This window comes from Parus major, chromosome 27 (genome assembly GCF_001522545.3).
Source record: "Parus major isolate Abel chromosome 27, Parus_major1.1, whole genome shotgun sequence".
Taxonomy (NCBI): domain Eukaryota; kingdom Metazoa; phylum Chordata; class Aves; order Passeriformes; family Paridae; genus Parus; species Parus major.
This window is the reverse complement of record NC_031796.1, coordinates 2,769,121-2,783,639: the sequence shown is the minus strand read 5'-3', so window position 1 is coordinate 2,783,639 and position 14,519 is coordinate 2,769,121. Positions and strand designations below refer to the sequence as shown.

General features: G+C 66.0%; 1 protein-coding gene across 1 annotated transcript; it reads right to left on the bottom strand.

Annotated features, from left to right (window-relative positions):
- Window positions 1-3,364: 3,364 nt before the first annotated feature.
- Window positions 3,365-13,591, bottom strand: ADAM11 (ADAM metallopeptidase domain 11). Its single transcript, XM_015650997.2, has 26 exons — window positions 13,380-13,591; window positions 11,983-12,059; window positions 11,574-11,640; window positions 11,011-11,096; window positions 10,867-10,933; window positions 10,677-10,725; window positions 10,523-10,590; window positions 10,144-10,218; window positions 9,985-10,056; window positions 9,304-9,470; window positions 9,142-9,226; window positions 8,969-9,059; window positions 8,828-8,879; window positions 8,586-8,685; window positions 8,237-8,308; window positions 8,050-8,142; window positions 7,862-7,942; window positions 7,734-7,784; window positions 7,099-7,162; window positions 6,933-7,032; window positions 6,740-6,859; window positions 6,491-6,659; window positions 6,301-6,415; window positions 5,766-5,856; window positions 5,273-5,290; window positions 3,365-4,971 (listed from the first exon to the last, which is right to left on the bottom strand). The coding sequence occupies exons 2-26, from the start codon at window positions 12,030-12,032 to the stop codon at window positions 4,956-4,958; spliced, it is 2,019 nt and encodes a 672-aa protein (XP_015506483.1). The 5' UTR covers window positions 12,033-12,059; window positions 13,380-13,591; the 3' UTR covers window positions 3,365-4,955.
- Window positions 13,592-14,519: the final 928 nt, after the last annotated feature.

The following is a 14,519-nucleotide window of genomic DNA, read 5'->3' as shown; positions in this document are numbered from 1 at the left end:
CCCGGTTCCTGCAGGTGTGTGTGTGTGACTGGAGCGCTGTGACCAAGGGGCAGCTCCTGTACCAGGCTGTGCCAGCCCTGGGAGGGTTTCTCAGCTGGAATCCCATTGTCCTGCTCTGTTCATGTTCTTTTCCTTGCGTGGTAAATCAGGACGTGGTTGTGAAACTCTCTTTGGGCTGTTCTTTCCCTCACCTGGGAGACAACCCCATGGATCCATGGATGTCCCCCATGGCTCACACCCTTCAGGACATTTCCCTTCACTCCACACTGCAGAGCTGCTTCCCGACCATCTGATGTGTCCTCTGCTCCCAAGATGCCCCAAACACCCCAGCTCTGGGATGAGGGAGCAGCCTGAGCCTCCCTCTGCTCTCCAAGCTGCTGCTCAGGTGGAGCCAAGGCCACCCCCAGCCTCGGCCACGGCACCTTCCCGGGGAGCCCTCCAGGGCTTTCGTCCTTGTGCTCACCCCAAAAGCGGCGTCTGCCTCGTTAGATTAGAGCTGGAAAATCGTGGCCAGATGGTCGATCATCAGCTCCAACAACCAGAGGAGTGGGGATATTTTAGGTTCGAGGGTTTCCCATTATGCAATGGCACAGACACAGCACGGGGGAGGCGTTGGGTTCTTCTTTTTTTGCGTTTACTAATAATGAGCGATTTGTTTGGATTTTTTTTTTTCTCTTAAGTTCAGGTCTTCAGCAGGATTCTGATGAGGAGCAGCTGAGGGAGCTGAGGGGGCTCAGCCTGGAGCAAAGGAGGCTCAGGGGGAACCTTCTGGCTCTGCACAAGTCCCTGACAGGTGGGGGTCAGGCTCTGCTCCCAGAGAACAGGGACAAGACAAGAGGAAATGACCTCAAGTTGTGCCAGGGAAAGTTTAGGTGGGATATTGGGAAAATTTCTTCTTGGAAAGGTGGTCAGGCATTGGCACACCTGCCCAGGGTGGTGGTGGTGGAGTCACTGTCCCTGGGGGTGTTTAAAAACCTGTGGCTGTGGCACTTGGGGGCCTTGGCAGGGCTGGGGAATGGTTGAAATCAGTGGAGGGTTTTTCCAGCTAAACAATTCCCTGATTCTCTGATCCCAGCACAAAAACAGACTGTGGATTCTCCCATGGTTGCTGTGGTTGAACCTTTGCAGGTGCAGTAAAAGTGGTGGGTGAGGGTTGGAGATCAGAGCTGAGCACAGGAACTGTCCCTGACTGGACCAGTGAATTAGGAGAAAGAAGGAGCTTGGGGACAGGCAGGAATGACTCTGTGCCTGGGGCAGCCGTGGAAAGGAAAGTTTGTGATGGAGGGAAAGGGCAGCCTGGGCTGTTGGGTGTCTCTGGGTACCAGACCTGCTGCCTCCTGCAGCCTTTGTGGCCCTGGGCAGTTGGCCAAGGACCATCTCCCTTCTGCCAGGCACATCCAACACATTGTGGTGTCCTTGTGCCCCAGCCCCTGGCAGAGGAGCCCTGCCCTGATCAAGAGCTGTGGGTGTTGGATGATCCTGCAGGGCAGCACGCTCAGCTGGGCCCACTTGAATTCATGTTTTTTGCCCTCCTGACCCTGAAGATTTTGAATAACTCAAATTTCAGAAGCAGCCGGTGCATCTGGAATATTTCTGAGTCACTCATCGTGCTGGTATCTCGACACCAGCCCAAAATAACTCCTCCTGTGGATGGAGCAGAACTGCACCAAACCCCTCACGGGTGCAGAGATGCCCCTGCAGCCACGGCAGGGGACAAACAGCCCCATTTGCTGCCAGCCTCCGCCTGCTCAGGGGGACACAGGGCTGAGGGGGTCCTGGTGCAGACCCCCCGCTCACCCCTGGTCACTGCCACGGCCAGAGGCACCTCCAGCCTCTTCCTCACCCCTCGCCCGGTCCTGCCGCGGGGGGCAGAGCAAAAGGCTGATGGTGATGGCTTTAATAAGGTGGGCTGGAGCCAGAGAAACGCTCCGGCTCAGGGCTGGGTGTCCTCCCGAGGGAGCAGCACCCCGAGGTGCTCAGGCACCCCCCGCACCCCCGGCTGGAGCTCGGCGTCATCCCCGCAGGGATCTGGAGCCGGTGTGTCCTGCCACGCACCGGGGACACCACAGCGAGTCCCTTCAGCAGGGCAGGGGCACCTCCAGCCCCGCTCGGGGGGCTCTGCGGGAGGTGCTCACAGCAGGAATTGTCCTGAATCCTGCCCCTGGTCCCCGGCGGGCAGAGGAGGGGTGCCCCGGGGTTGAGCCGCTCTGTGTGACCCCCTGAGCAGGACCCCGAGCGGGGACCGCGGGGACACGCGTGGCCCTGGAGCGCCCTGGAGCGGCGGCAGCGCGCCCAGCCCGGGCTGTGCCGGGAGAGCCCTCTCCTGGCCGGAGTGCGAGGAGGAGCCGGGGAACCCGGGATCCGCCCGGAGTGCCGGGGAGCCCCGGGATCCGCCCGGAGTGCCGGGGAGCCCCGGGATCCTCCCGGAGTGCCGGGGAGCCCCGGGATCAGCCCGGAGTGCCGGGGAGCCCCGGGGAGCCCCGGCTGTGCCGCCGCTGGGGCTGCGCCGGGCCGGCTCCAGGGGAGGATGCTCCATTCTCACGGGTCCCGCTGGGAGTTGGGGACCTGTCCCCCAGTCCCCTCCTGCCAGGGATTGCTGCCAGGACCCTGCAGCCCCACCCAGCTGAGGCTGTCCCTGGGATGGAGCGGGGTCCTTGCGCAGGGACACAGCATCGCTGTGGTGGGACAGGGAGCAGCCGCGCGTCCCCACAGTGCGACAAGGTCCCCAGAGAGTGACACTCGCTGTGTGCCATCATCTCCATTCTGGGAGCCGTCCTGGGTGGGTCTCCTGACTCAGACATGGAAATCGTGCGGGACAGGCTAGGGTGGAAGGTGGGACATGGGGAAACATCAGTGGGACGAGCTGGAGGAATCCAAGGACCAGAGCATCCTCACAGATGAAATCTGTGGGGCCTCCTGCCACCCTGCCACCCCACGCGGGTGAGAAGAAGCGGAGCCCCCATCGTTTTCCAAATCTTTATTGTAAATAAATTCTGCGACATTGCAGGAGGCGGCCGAGCCCGGAGCCAGGACCGAGCCCGGAGCCGGGACCGAGCCCGGAGCCGGGACCGAGCCCGGAGCCAGGACCGAGCCCGGAGCCGGGACCGAGCCCGGAGCGGCTCCCAGCACGTGCAAAGCGGGAGCTGAGGCCGGGCGGGCGCGGGGGTCCCGCCGGGCCCGGCGGTAGCGGAGCAGGCGGTGCGGGGTGGCGGCGGTGCGGAGAGGGGGGGACGGGGACCCCACCCCGCTGTGCTCGTCCCCGGGACGGAACGGGGCCCGTGGGAGCAGCGGGGGCTGGGGGGGCTTTGCTCTCTTGGCTCTGGAAGCACCGGGTGCCCCCCCCCCCCCCCCCCCCCGCCCCCCCCCCCCCCCCCCGCCACGGGCCCTCCCGCCCTGACAGCGTTAAAATCGTTAAGAAAAATCCCAATATTTATATATATATATACACACATATATATATATATTAATGTCCCCAAACCCAGTGACAACGGTTTGCTCTGAACCAGGGGTGTCCCCTCGCCTCGGGGAGCACCCCAGCACTGTGACTGTGGCAGCTGTGGGGACACTGTGGTGACAGTGATAGAGATGGGGGGTTGATCCCACGCTCCACGGTGGTCCCAGGTCCCCACATCTCCCAGTGCTGATACGTCACACGAGAAGCCGCCTGCGAAGCCAGGGGATGTCCAGCCACCCCCTCCTGCTGTCACCTCCCACCCTGTCCCCTGGGCTGCCACCGCAGCCACGGCACTCGTGGGTGCCCAGTGGGGCTGTCACACCGGGCTGGGCGCCACCGCACGCTTTGGCCATGGCTGGGCTTGGGGACACCATTGGTCACTCTCTGTCTCCATGGCAAAGGGGCCCAGTGGTGGGCAGGGACACCGGGCAAGGAGGGGACACAGAGGGGACACCCTGACACTGCCATGGACAATGGCTATCATCCCCCATTGTCCCCGTGCTGAGTGTCCCCGGGAGTGTCCCCCCACACACACACACACACCGGGATGTGTCACCAAGTGTCACCAGGGATGTCCCCCCTCCATGCTGAGTGTCACCAGTGGTTAAAGGGATCTGTGTGGCCCCCAGTGCTCCGAGGTGCTGTGCTTTGGGTGGCTCTCTAGAGCCACCCCATGCAGGGTGACATGTGCCACGTGCCACAGGGAGAGGGTGATGCCTCCCCACAACCTGCCAGGGGGTGGGGGACGCCCAGTCCGGGGGGAACGGGTGCCACAAGCCTGCCCTGGGGCTGGGGTGACAAGTGCCACCCAGCAAGCAGCCCTGTGTCCCCAGCCCAGGGCTCAACCTGTGTCCTGGTCCCCCCCGGGGGGCCCTTCTGTCCCCCCAACTCCAGTGTCACCAGTTTGGAGTTCGCCTGCCTGAGAGGGGGAAGCCTTGAAGGAGAGCTGTGCCTGTCCCACCTCTGGCCACTTCGGGGTCCCATGGCTTGGGGGTGCAGCCATGACAGGGGGGGAGAATCTGAGGGGACAAACCCCACACGGGGCTGTTGAGCTGCTTTGGGGAGCCGGGGAGGCACATCTGGGGGTGCAGGATTTGGCCCCCGTCGGACCCAGCCCAGGCACGGGGGTGGCAGGGACACGACTCCAGGCCCTGAACTGGGAAGGGGCACTGGCCTCGTACTGGGGACACTGGTCTGGTCCTGGGGACCCTGGCCTGCCTTTCGGGGTGCAGGCCCCCGGCTGGAAGATGCTGCTGGAGGGCAGGGGGGGATGTGGGGCCGGGGCTCCCCGCTGGCCCCTCGGGTACATTCATTCATCCAGTGCCGAGTGCCGCCAGCCCGGGGGGCCGGGGGTCCCCGTACATTCGTGGCGGTGCGGGGGGGGCCGGGGGGCGGTCCCGGTGCCACCCCCCGCTCTCCTCCTCGGCTGGACCCTCGGCAGCGCCGCCCCATTTAATTGCTGTTAATGAGGCGCTGGGGGGGTGGGGCAGAGCGGCCCCGCTCAGGCCCCCCCGGACCTGCAACACAGAAGTGGGGTGCGTTTAGTGGGAGGCTGTGACAGGGGGGTGACACATGGGGGGACACTGAGCTGAAATGAGCCAGCACCGGGGGGGGGGCTGCGGCCAGGCCCCCCCAGCCGCTGCTCCCCTTCAGCCGAGGGGGCACAGAGATGGAGACAGCACGGCCGGACACACAGCACACGGACAGACGGGCCCGGGGGCTCCCACGCCGTCAGGCTGCCGGACGGTGACGGTGACACGGACGGTGACGAGACGATGGGGGGGACACGGTTACACTCCCTGCTGCGCCGGGTCGTACCTTCCTCGGCGGATGTTCCTTGGGGGGGTGGCAGGGGGAGAGGAGAGGAGCATTAGTGCCACCCCCGTGTCCCCGCTGTCCCCGTTGCTGTGTCCCCCCCACCCCAGAGTCCCTGGTCCCACAGGCAGCAGCAGTGTCCCAGTGCCAGGCAGGAGCACACACGGGGGGGCCACCGACACAGCCCCCGCCCCAGCACCCCATGCTTGGGGACAGACACGGCCACGGGGTCCGGGTGACAGTGACACCCCAATGGCACATGCAGGCGGGGCAGGCAGGGCCAGGGGTCAGGCAGGGGCTGGCACAAGGGACCAGGCAGGGTCGGGGGACAAGGCAGGGCCACGGGGACCAGAGGCCACACGGCAGGGGATGCCCAGCTGGGGAGACTGGCAGTGCCCCCGCAGGGCACGGCCTGGCCCTGGAGCGGTGACGCTGTGCAGAGGGGACGTGGCCGGTGACAGCAGCAGAGGGGACGAGCCATGCGGTGGCTGCTTACTTAAATCCCCAGCCTGTCCCCCCTAGGACGATGGCAGCCACCAGCACGGCCCCCGCGATGGAGCCGATAATGATATTGGTGCCACTGGGACCTGTGACAGACGGGACAGGGAGGAGGGGACAGGGTCACACGTCAGTGGGAAGGGGACATGAGGACGTAGCCCCAGGGATGCCCCAGTGCCATGGGGACTCGGGAAGGGGACAAACCCAGCCACAGGGAACATGTCAGTGGGGAGGGGACAGGGGGACATCAGGGCACAGCCCCAGGGTTGTGCCGAGGGGACCTGGGAGGGAGGCAAACCCAGCCACAGGGACACACCTCGGTGGGGACGGGATGCGGGGACACGGGGACACAGCCCCAGGGATGACCCAGAGCCGTGGGGACCTGGGAGCGGGGACAAACCCAGCCGTGCCCAGCTGAGCAGGGTGGGGGGGGACACTCTGGAGCCCCGGTGTGGCTGGGGACAAAGCGGGACAGGTCAGCCTGTGTGGCCTGGGGACAGCAGGGAGCCCGTGTCCCCCGCGGGCACACGGACCCTTGTATCGCTCCGTCTCCCCCGTCGGTTTCGGCTCCGGGATGGGGTCGTAGACGCTGCAGTCCTTCCCCGTCCACTCCGCCCGGCAGATGCACTTCCCCTCATTGCTGCAAACCTGTGCGAGGACGGCGTCACCCCCCGCCACCGTGACCCCCCCCGAGTGTCCCCCTGTCCCCGCCGCGCCCCTCACCCCGTGGTCGAAGCAGATCTTCCCGTCCCAGCTGCCGGGGCAGGAGCTGAAGTTAAAGGCGGTGGCTGGAAGGCATTTGCGGTCGAGACAGAGCATTCCGGGCCCGCAGGGCGTCCCGTCCTCCACGTAGCTCAGGTCCGAGCCATCCACCAGCTGCACGTGGCCGCCCCTGTGCCAGGACAGCCACGGCGGGTGACACCGGGACCCCTGCGGCCCGGGGCCGTGCCGGTGCCACGGCAGCACGGTTACCTGCAGTCCACGTAGCGGTTCTGGTGGTAGAAGGTGGTGGTGGCGATCTCCCCGCTGAGCTCCCCCAGCCGCGGAGACCCCGAGATGTTTGCGCAGAGGAGGAAGCCGCAGAGGACGTCCCTTCAAGGCAGCGGTGGTGTCACCAGGAGGGCGGGTGGCACCGGGAGGGGCCGGGGGGACAGGGGTCACTCACTGCTTGTTGCACTGCAGCCAGCCCAGGCCCTCGCGCCCGCAGTTCCCCCGCTCCGTCCCCTCCACGTTCAGCTTCTCATAGCAGAAACGCTCGGCCGAGCCTGGCAGAGAGCGAGTGTCACCTGCTGGTCACCCCCGGTGTCCCCCCAGCCCAGGCCAACACTCACTGCGGCCCCACAACGCGTTGCACTGACGGTCCCGGGTTTTGCAGCGCCCGCCGTAGCATCGTCCCTGCGGGGAGCAGAGAGGGGTCAGGGCTGGAGGAGGCTCAGGGGACAGGAGGAAGGCCAGGGGCTGGAGAGGGGTCAGGGGCTGGAGAGGGGTCAGGGGGACTGGGGAGGGGTGATGAGGCTGGAGAGGGGCTCACACACACGTGCTGCAGGGAGGTGCTGCAGGGACAGCGTGCCCCCCACATTCCCCCGTGGCTCGTCCCAGGACCACTGCCCCGGCTCATGTGGCACTGGGATCAGGAGCCACCTGTGTGCAGAGCCACGGGACAGCAGTGGGGGCTCAGGGCCCCCTGCTAACCCCAAAACCCACAGCCACATGTGTACGTGTGACTCGGCTGTGGCTGCAGTTGCTGACAAAGTCACAGACTGGTTTGGGTTGGAAGGGACCTTTAAGCCCATCCAGTTCCATCCCCTGCCATGGACATCTTCCACCAGACCAGGCGTCCCCAAGCCCTGTCCCTGTCCTCGAACAGTCCCAAATGCACTTCCAACACCCACAAGCCCCGATGCTGGAGCCCGTGGGGATGTGCCCAGCCCCAGGGCCGTGTCCCACCAGGCTGGGCTGCACTCACCTGCTCGTTCTCACAGAAGTATCCATCCAGCTTGTGGAGGTTGGGGGGACACTGTGGGGACATGGAGAAGAGGCTGGGTGATGCCACAAGGCCCCACATGTCCCACCTGTCCCCCCGGCCCCACTCACCTGGCTGGAGTCCCCGGTGCAGGTCTCAGGGATGTCACACTCGTTCACAGCCTCCCGGCAGGACACGCCACGTGGCTCGTACTGCCCGGGACACAAACCCAACTCATCAGGAATGGGACAGGACTCCACTGGGTCCACATCTGGACCCTGGCCCCCCCGAGCCCCTCTGGATGCTCCCAGCGCCGCACCTTGCAGCCCTTGCAGCAGAGCCCATCGCTGCACATGGCGTCATGGGTCAGGGTGCACTTCTTGCAGCAGTTTCCCCCGCTCCTCGCACACTCCTGCGGGGACAGCAGCCGGAATCAAGGCCATCAGCCCCCTGGAAGCCCTGGTAGCCCCCCAGAGCGGGGGGAGCAGCCCCCTGGCCCTGCTCACCGCCAGCGAGCCGCAGTCGCACTCCTCTCCTGCCTCCACGAAGCCATTGCCGCACTCCGGAGGGTCCAGGAGCTGCCGGGACCGAGGGGGGACATGAGACAAACACACGAGAGCTGCTGGGGACCCCTGAGCCAGCTGCTGCCATGAGCCCCCCGAAAGGGCATCACATCCCCGGGGAATGGCAGCACCCCCGAACTGCAGCCGGGCACGAGGCTCCTCCCGCTCTGCGAGTTCAGCACCAGCGCCTTGGCTGTGGCTGGGGACACCACGAGTCCCGAGGGACCCCAGAAGCCACCCCCAGAGCATCGCTCCCCACTGTGACCCCCAGAGGGGCCGGGGGGGCCGTTACCTTCAGGGGTTTGTTGAAGAGGCAGCTGCCGCCGCCGTCCTGCAGGAACTGGTTGTACTCATCGATGCTGCAGCGAGAGAACTTCCGCGGGAGGTAGTACCTGTGGGATGGGGGTCACTGTCACACCGTCACACCGTCACACCCTGCCCTCGCCCGGGGGCACTGCCAGACACCCGGAGCCGGCAGCGGTGACACGAGGTGTGGCGGGGGATGCGGCAGTGCCACCCCGAGCGGGCACCCACCCTGTGTCCTCCATGATACAGCCCAGCCACGAGTCCGGACAGCGGCAGTCCCCTGGGAGGACACGAGAGGGCTGGGGGTGCTGACTGTCCCTCCGCCAGCCTGGTGGCACCGCGGGGTGTCCCCCCGTCCCCGCGGGTTACCTGCGGCCGTGCGGTGCTTGTTCCACATCATGCCCACGTTCTGCCCCAGGGTCTGTGCCAGTGTCACCGCCATGGCCGCCACGTTGCCGTACTGCCCGGGAGGGACGCGGTGTCACCGCAGGGACCCCCGTCCCTGTCCCCAGCCCCCCGCTCGGGGGTCTCCCCGCACCCACCTCGTTGACGCCCCCGGCGCGGGCAGGGGAGCAGATGCCCCCGACAAAGGCGGTGCCGCTGCGGCTGCTCTGAAACGTCCGACCCCTGCGAGGAAGAGGATGGTGGGGACGGGGGACGCGGTCCCCGGCCCCGGGGAGGGGACACGTGGGCACAGCGCTCACGAGAAGAGGTGGACGGTGTCACTGTGCTCTGCCAGCCCCTCTCGCCGGTATTTCACAAACTCGTTCAGGGTCTCCAGGGAGTCTTGCCCCACCCGGATCCGGTCCTCGGCCGCCCACGTCTCCATGGCCACCAGCACGATGCGGGTGTTGAGCTGCTCCTTGTAGATCTGTGGGGACAAAGGGACGGTGCTGGGGCCGCGCCCCCTCCCACGGACAAACCCAGCAGCTACTGGGGATAAACCCGCGTGGACAATTTCAGGAGCTGGGCACACATGGCCGGCACCAGGGACCATTCCCCGGGGACAAAGCACCGGTGGGACAAACCCGCCAGGTGCCAAAGGGAAAAAACAAGAGTGGGACAAACCCCCTGGGGCCAAACTCTCAAGGGACCAACCCAGCAGGTGCTGAGCATCCCCCCCGGGATAAACCACCAGGAACTAGGGACAAATGCCCTGGGAACAAATCCACCAGCTGCTGGGAACAGTCCCCTCAAGGATAACCCCCCCAGGGACAAACCCACCAGGGTGGGGGGAAAATTCTCTCCAGGAATAAGCCCAATGGGGATAAATCCCTTGGGAATGAAGCAGAATGAAACCCCCAAGGGACAAACCCATCAGATGCCGGGGATTATCCTTCCCAGGGACCCCCCCGGGACAGGTTCCTTCCAGGGACCCCCCTCACCATGTCAGCCAGGTTGACCACGGACTTGGCAAAGTTGCTGGTAAGAACTACGGACTTTCGGAGCTGCAGGAACTGGGGGCACAGCAGGGGCCAGGTGGGATTGGGGGGGTCAGCCCGACCCCTCACCGCCCCCGCCAGCCCCGGGAACCCCCCGCTCACCAGCTGATGGTCGTTCACCACGGCCAGCTCGATGTACTTGGTCTCGCTGTGCACCGTGTGCTGGGCTCGGCGGACCTGCAGTGGGAACCCGAGGCTGAGCTGGCACCGACACCCGGCTGGGGCTCCTGACCCCCCCAGGGATGTTTGGGATACGGGAGAGCCACTGGGTGGTTTTGGGATGCAGTCGCACATTCCAGTGGGTTCCCTGGACATCCCTGAGCCCAGGCAGGAACAGCACCCTGCAAACACGACCCTAACACCCACGGAGGAGCCTGGCTGCAGCCCCGGCCAACAGGCAGAAATCAGCCTGGGTCAAGCACATTGTCCCCTGCCCATGTTCTCTGTCCCCTGCCGTGTGTACCCCGTTGTCCCCACTAACCTGCCGCCGCCGCCGCAGCTTTGGTATCCCACCAGGGACACGCTGGCTCAGCGCAGGGAAGAGGCAGCCTGGAGGGAAGGGACAGAGGAGGTGGGACACCAGGAGGCCACTGAGGCCACCGCCACGAATGGAAGAGCTCTGTGAGAAGCCTCACCCAGTCGGGGGCAGCTGGGGATGCGCTGGACGATGTGTGGCCGCAGGCCCTGCCGCGGGGAGAGCTGTGTCACGGCCATGGGAAGGGACTGCCACGTCCCCGTGTCCCCATGGCTGTCCCCAAGCCACAGCCAGACTTGTAAAGCTGCCTTGGGGAGCTCGGGCAGGCACACGGCAGTGCCAGCGCTCACCTGCCCGTGCTCGGTGCCCGCCTGGGGCTCGATCAGGTACGTGGCTCGGCCGTCCGAGAAGACCCCGCTGCAAACAGAGATGTGCGTGTCGGGGTGCAGAGGGGTGCAGCCCCCCGGCCCCCCTGTGGGCAGTGGGGTACTCACCGCAGGCCCTGGCAGCTGGAGAGAGCGGCGAAGGAGCGGGGCTGCCCCCGGATCCGGCCCTGGTAGTAGCAGTGCTCCCCCGCGCCCTGCGCAGCGGGGACGGGCGCTGAGCCTCGGCTGCCGCCCTGCCCCGCACCCCCAGGGGCCACACCCAGGCTGAGGGTTCTGGGGTGCAGTGCCAGGCACCCTCAGGGTGTGCCTGGTGCCCACAGCACCCAGGGACCCCCCTCGAGGAGCAGCCCCCAGCACCATGGCAGCACCCCGCAGGGCAGGGGTACCCAGGGCAGTGGGTGGGAGCATGCTGAGCTGCTGGGGACCATTCCTGGGGTTCTGTGGGATTTATGAGCTGGCCACCACAACCCCTGCACCGGTACAGCATGGCATGGCAGGGTTTGGCACAGCATGGTGCAGTGGGGCACAGCACGGCACAGCGTGGTTTGGCACAGTTTGGCACAGCTTGGCACAGTTTGGCACAGTTTGGCACACCTTGGCACACCCTGGCACAGTTTGGCACACCTTGGCACACCCTGGCACAGTTTGGCACACCTTGGCACACATCTTACCGTGCTGTGGCTGCCGTTGCTGCCCGCGCCGAGGTGCCGCTCCACGTAGTGGGAGGCGAGGAGGTGGCTGCCGGGAGCAGGAGGAGGGTGAGAGGCCGTGGGGTGGGGAGGAAGAGGAGAAGAGGGAGACGACAGCAGCCATCCATGTGCAGGGCACCACCCCGGTGTGGGAGACCACCCACCATCCATAAACAAGGAGTCACCCCAGCACGGGACCCCCCCAGTTTGGGAGGGTGCTGACATCCCGTGGCTCCCTCTCCCTCCGCTCCACATCCCGGCTCAGCCCCCACTGCTGGGATGGTTCTGCACAGCTCCCCCATCCCCGAGCACCCCCAGCTCTTCCCCTCCTCCCGGGGGGCACCAGCAGCCCCATGGCGGCCCCCCCTGCCAGGACCCCCGGGTCACTCACTGGTTCAGCCGGAGATCGAGGGTGAAGGCTGAGCCGAAGGCACGCACCATGAAGCTCACCTGTGCCAGGTGCAGCCCCTGCAGGACAGCCAGAGCTGTCAGCTCCCCCAAAAAATTCATAACTAAAGTAATCATTTAAACCCCAACCTAAATACGCAGCCTGTGAAGATGCACTTTTTTTTTTTTTTTAACCGAAAAATTCAGCATAAAGGAAAAAAGGAATGATGGGGTTTTTTTTCTTTAAACCCATCACCCCTGGAGCACTGGGATGGCACCTGGGTTCCATCTCCCCCTCCGCGGGTGCCGTGCTGGGGTGGGGGTGCCGGAGGGTCCCCCCGGGGCTGGGCCCAGCCCGGCCGCGGCAGCCGAGCCTCCGCTTCTCCCGCCCTGCGGCGCCGCCGTTCCTGACCTAATTCCTGCCGCCGGCAGCGGGAGCCGAGCGCTGCGGAGCGGCCTCAGACCCCGCAAACTCGGCGCACGGGTGAGAGCCCGGCACCGGCTGCGGGTCCCTCCGGTGCTTCACACGGGGGAGCGGCGGAAAAACCAAACCCATCGTGGCGTGCCCTGCCCCCTTGCTGGGAACCCGGGGCAGCTCGGGATGAGGCCACAGGGATGAGGAGCCGCCTGTCATCATAGGGAGAGGATGTCCCGGGCCCCCACCGCATCCCTCGGTTCCTGCAGCACTGCCGGAGAGGGCTCTGCTGCCGGGACCGAATTCCCCAGGATCTCCGCTGCTCCCTCCTGCCTCGACACCCTGCCTTAACACCTCCCTGGCCCCTCGCCAGCGCGGCGGCTGCCGCCGCTTCCCGGCGTCCGGTGGTTTCACTCGACGCCGGGTGTAAATCACCTCTGCGGCGAGAGCAGCTCCTCATCTCGCCTTTATCCGGCGCGGACGGGGATCGATGGGCGCCGGCCCCGGCGGCTGCCAACACCGCAGCTCCCCCGTGCCGGATGGGGCGCGTGTGCTGCTCCCCGAAACGCGGGGACCGGCAGCGATGGGGTGAAGGTCACGGCCCGAGCCTGGGGTGCTCTGGGGAGCAGCACTGGGTGGGACACGGGGGGCCGCTCCCACGGGCCTGAATCCGCCCTTGCCGGACCCACGAGCCTCCTCCCGTGGGAGCCCTGCTCGCCACCTGCCCGCTCCCGTTTCATCTCTCCCAAAACCCGTGCGCCACCGGTTCCCAGATTTAATGAGATTTTGCTGCACAAGTCAGTGTCCCCCCGGGGAGGATGGCAGCGGGATGTTCCCGGGGGGGATCAGGGCTCCAGTTCGGGATGCCGGTACCCACGCACACGCTGGGGTGTGGCTGGGCCGGTGACGGTGGAACCTGGGGACCTGGACCTGCCGCCTGCCAGGGGCCCGGGAAGGGAGCGGCTTGGGGGTTGTCGTTCACTTACGGGTCCTCCACCTCCTCCTCCTCCAGGCTCATGTCTGACTCTGGTGTCCAGCTGATGCTTTGGGACTTCTCCGCCCGAGCTCTGCCCCACCAGCCTGCTGGGGTGGGTGATTTGGGAGACCACCTGCCCTTCCTGCCATGCGGCCCGTGGGAGCCTCCGCGGCAGCGCTCCGGCCTGCGCGGCAGGACCTGCGGGAGAGGGACAGGGTCGCGGCCACCCTGGGGGGGTCTGGGGACACGGGCCTGGGGAGGAGAAGGGATGAAGACACAGGGGCCTGGGGACAAGGGGACACGGAGCACTGGGGACGAGGAGGGACAGGGAGATGAGGGCACGCAGGGGTGGGAACACGAGGGGACAGAGCTGGTGAACATGCTCAGGGGATGGCCCAAGTGTGGCACTGTATCCAGAAGGGGACACTCATGTCCTGGACGGGATGCCCAGGGAACATGAAGGGTGGGTACAGGGATTGTCCCAGGGCAGGCAGCTGGGGAACATCCGGGTGCGCCGGTGTGCCCAGGAGGGGACACCCAGCAAGCACGGGCTGGGAGGGGTGCCCAGGGGAGGGGGGTGACCAGTAGGGGAATAAATCTGGGAGGGGAAGCTCAGGAGGTCTCAGATACAGTGGCACGTCCTGGAGGGGACACACAGGGGACACGGGTGGCTGATAAAGTGCTGCATCCCAGAGGGGGGCATGCAGGGGAGAGGGGATTCAGAAATGCCATCACACCTGGAGGAAAGGCTGGGGAGGGGGAATCGGCATATCCTGGACGGGACATGCAGGGAAAAGGGGGGAGCTGGAATGGGGACACATCTCAGAGGGGACACCCAGGGGACAGAGAGGGCCGGGATGGGGACACCACCGAACGGGAGATGGAAGACTGGTATGGGGACACCCCCCTAGAGGGGACAACGAGGGGACAGCAGGGCTGATGCAGGGACACCTTTGGAGGTGACAGGGGACACGGGGGGTAGCCGCTATGGGGACACATCCCAAGGGGACGTGGAGGGCTGCTGTAAGGACGTCTATGGGGCATGCAGGGAACGGGGGAGCCGAGATGGGGACACATCATGAAGGGGACACGGGGGGCTGTGTGCGGCCACCTCCGGAGAGGGAACACGGCGGGGGCCGCTGCGGGGACA

Coding starts and splice junctions, on each gene's coding strand:
- ADAM11 (XM_015650997.2), bottom strand. CDS start 12,032: ATGGTGCGTGCCTTCGGCTCAGCCTTCACCCTCGATCTCCGGCTGAAC. Junction 7,163..7,733: donor ACTTCTGTGAGAACGAGCAG/GTGAGTGCAGCC, acceptor TGCTCCCCGCAG/GGACGATGCTACGGCGGGCG. Junction 7,033..7,098: donor CAACGCGTTGTGGGGCCGCA/GTGAGTGTTGGC, acceptor GCTCTCTGCCAG/GCTCGGCCGAGCGTTTCTGC.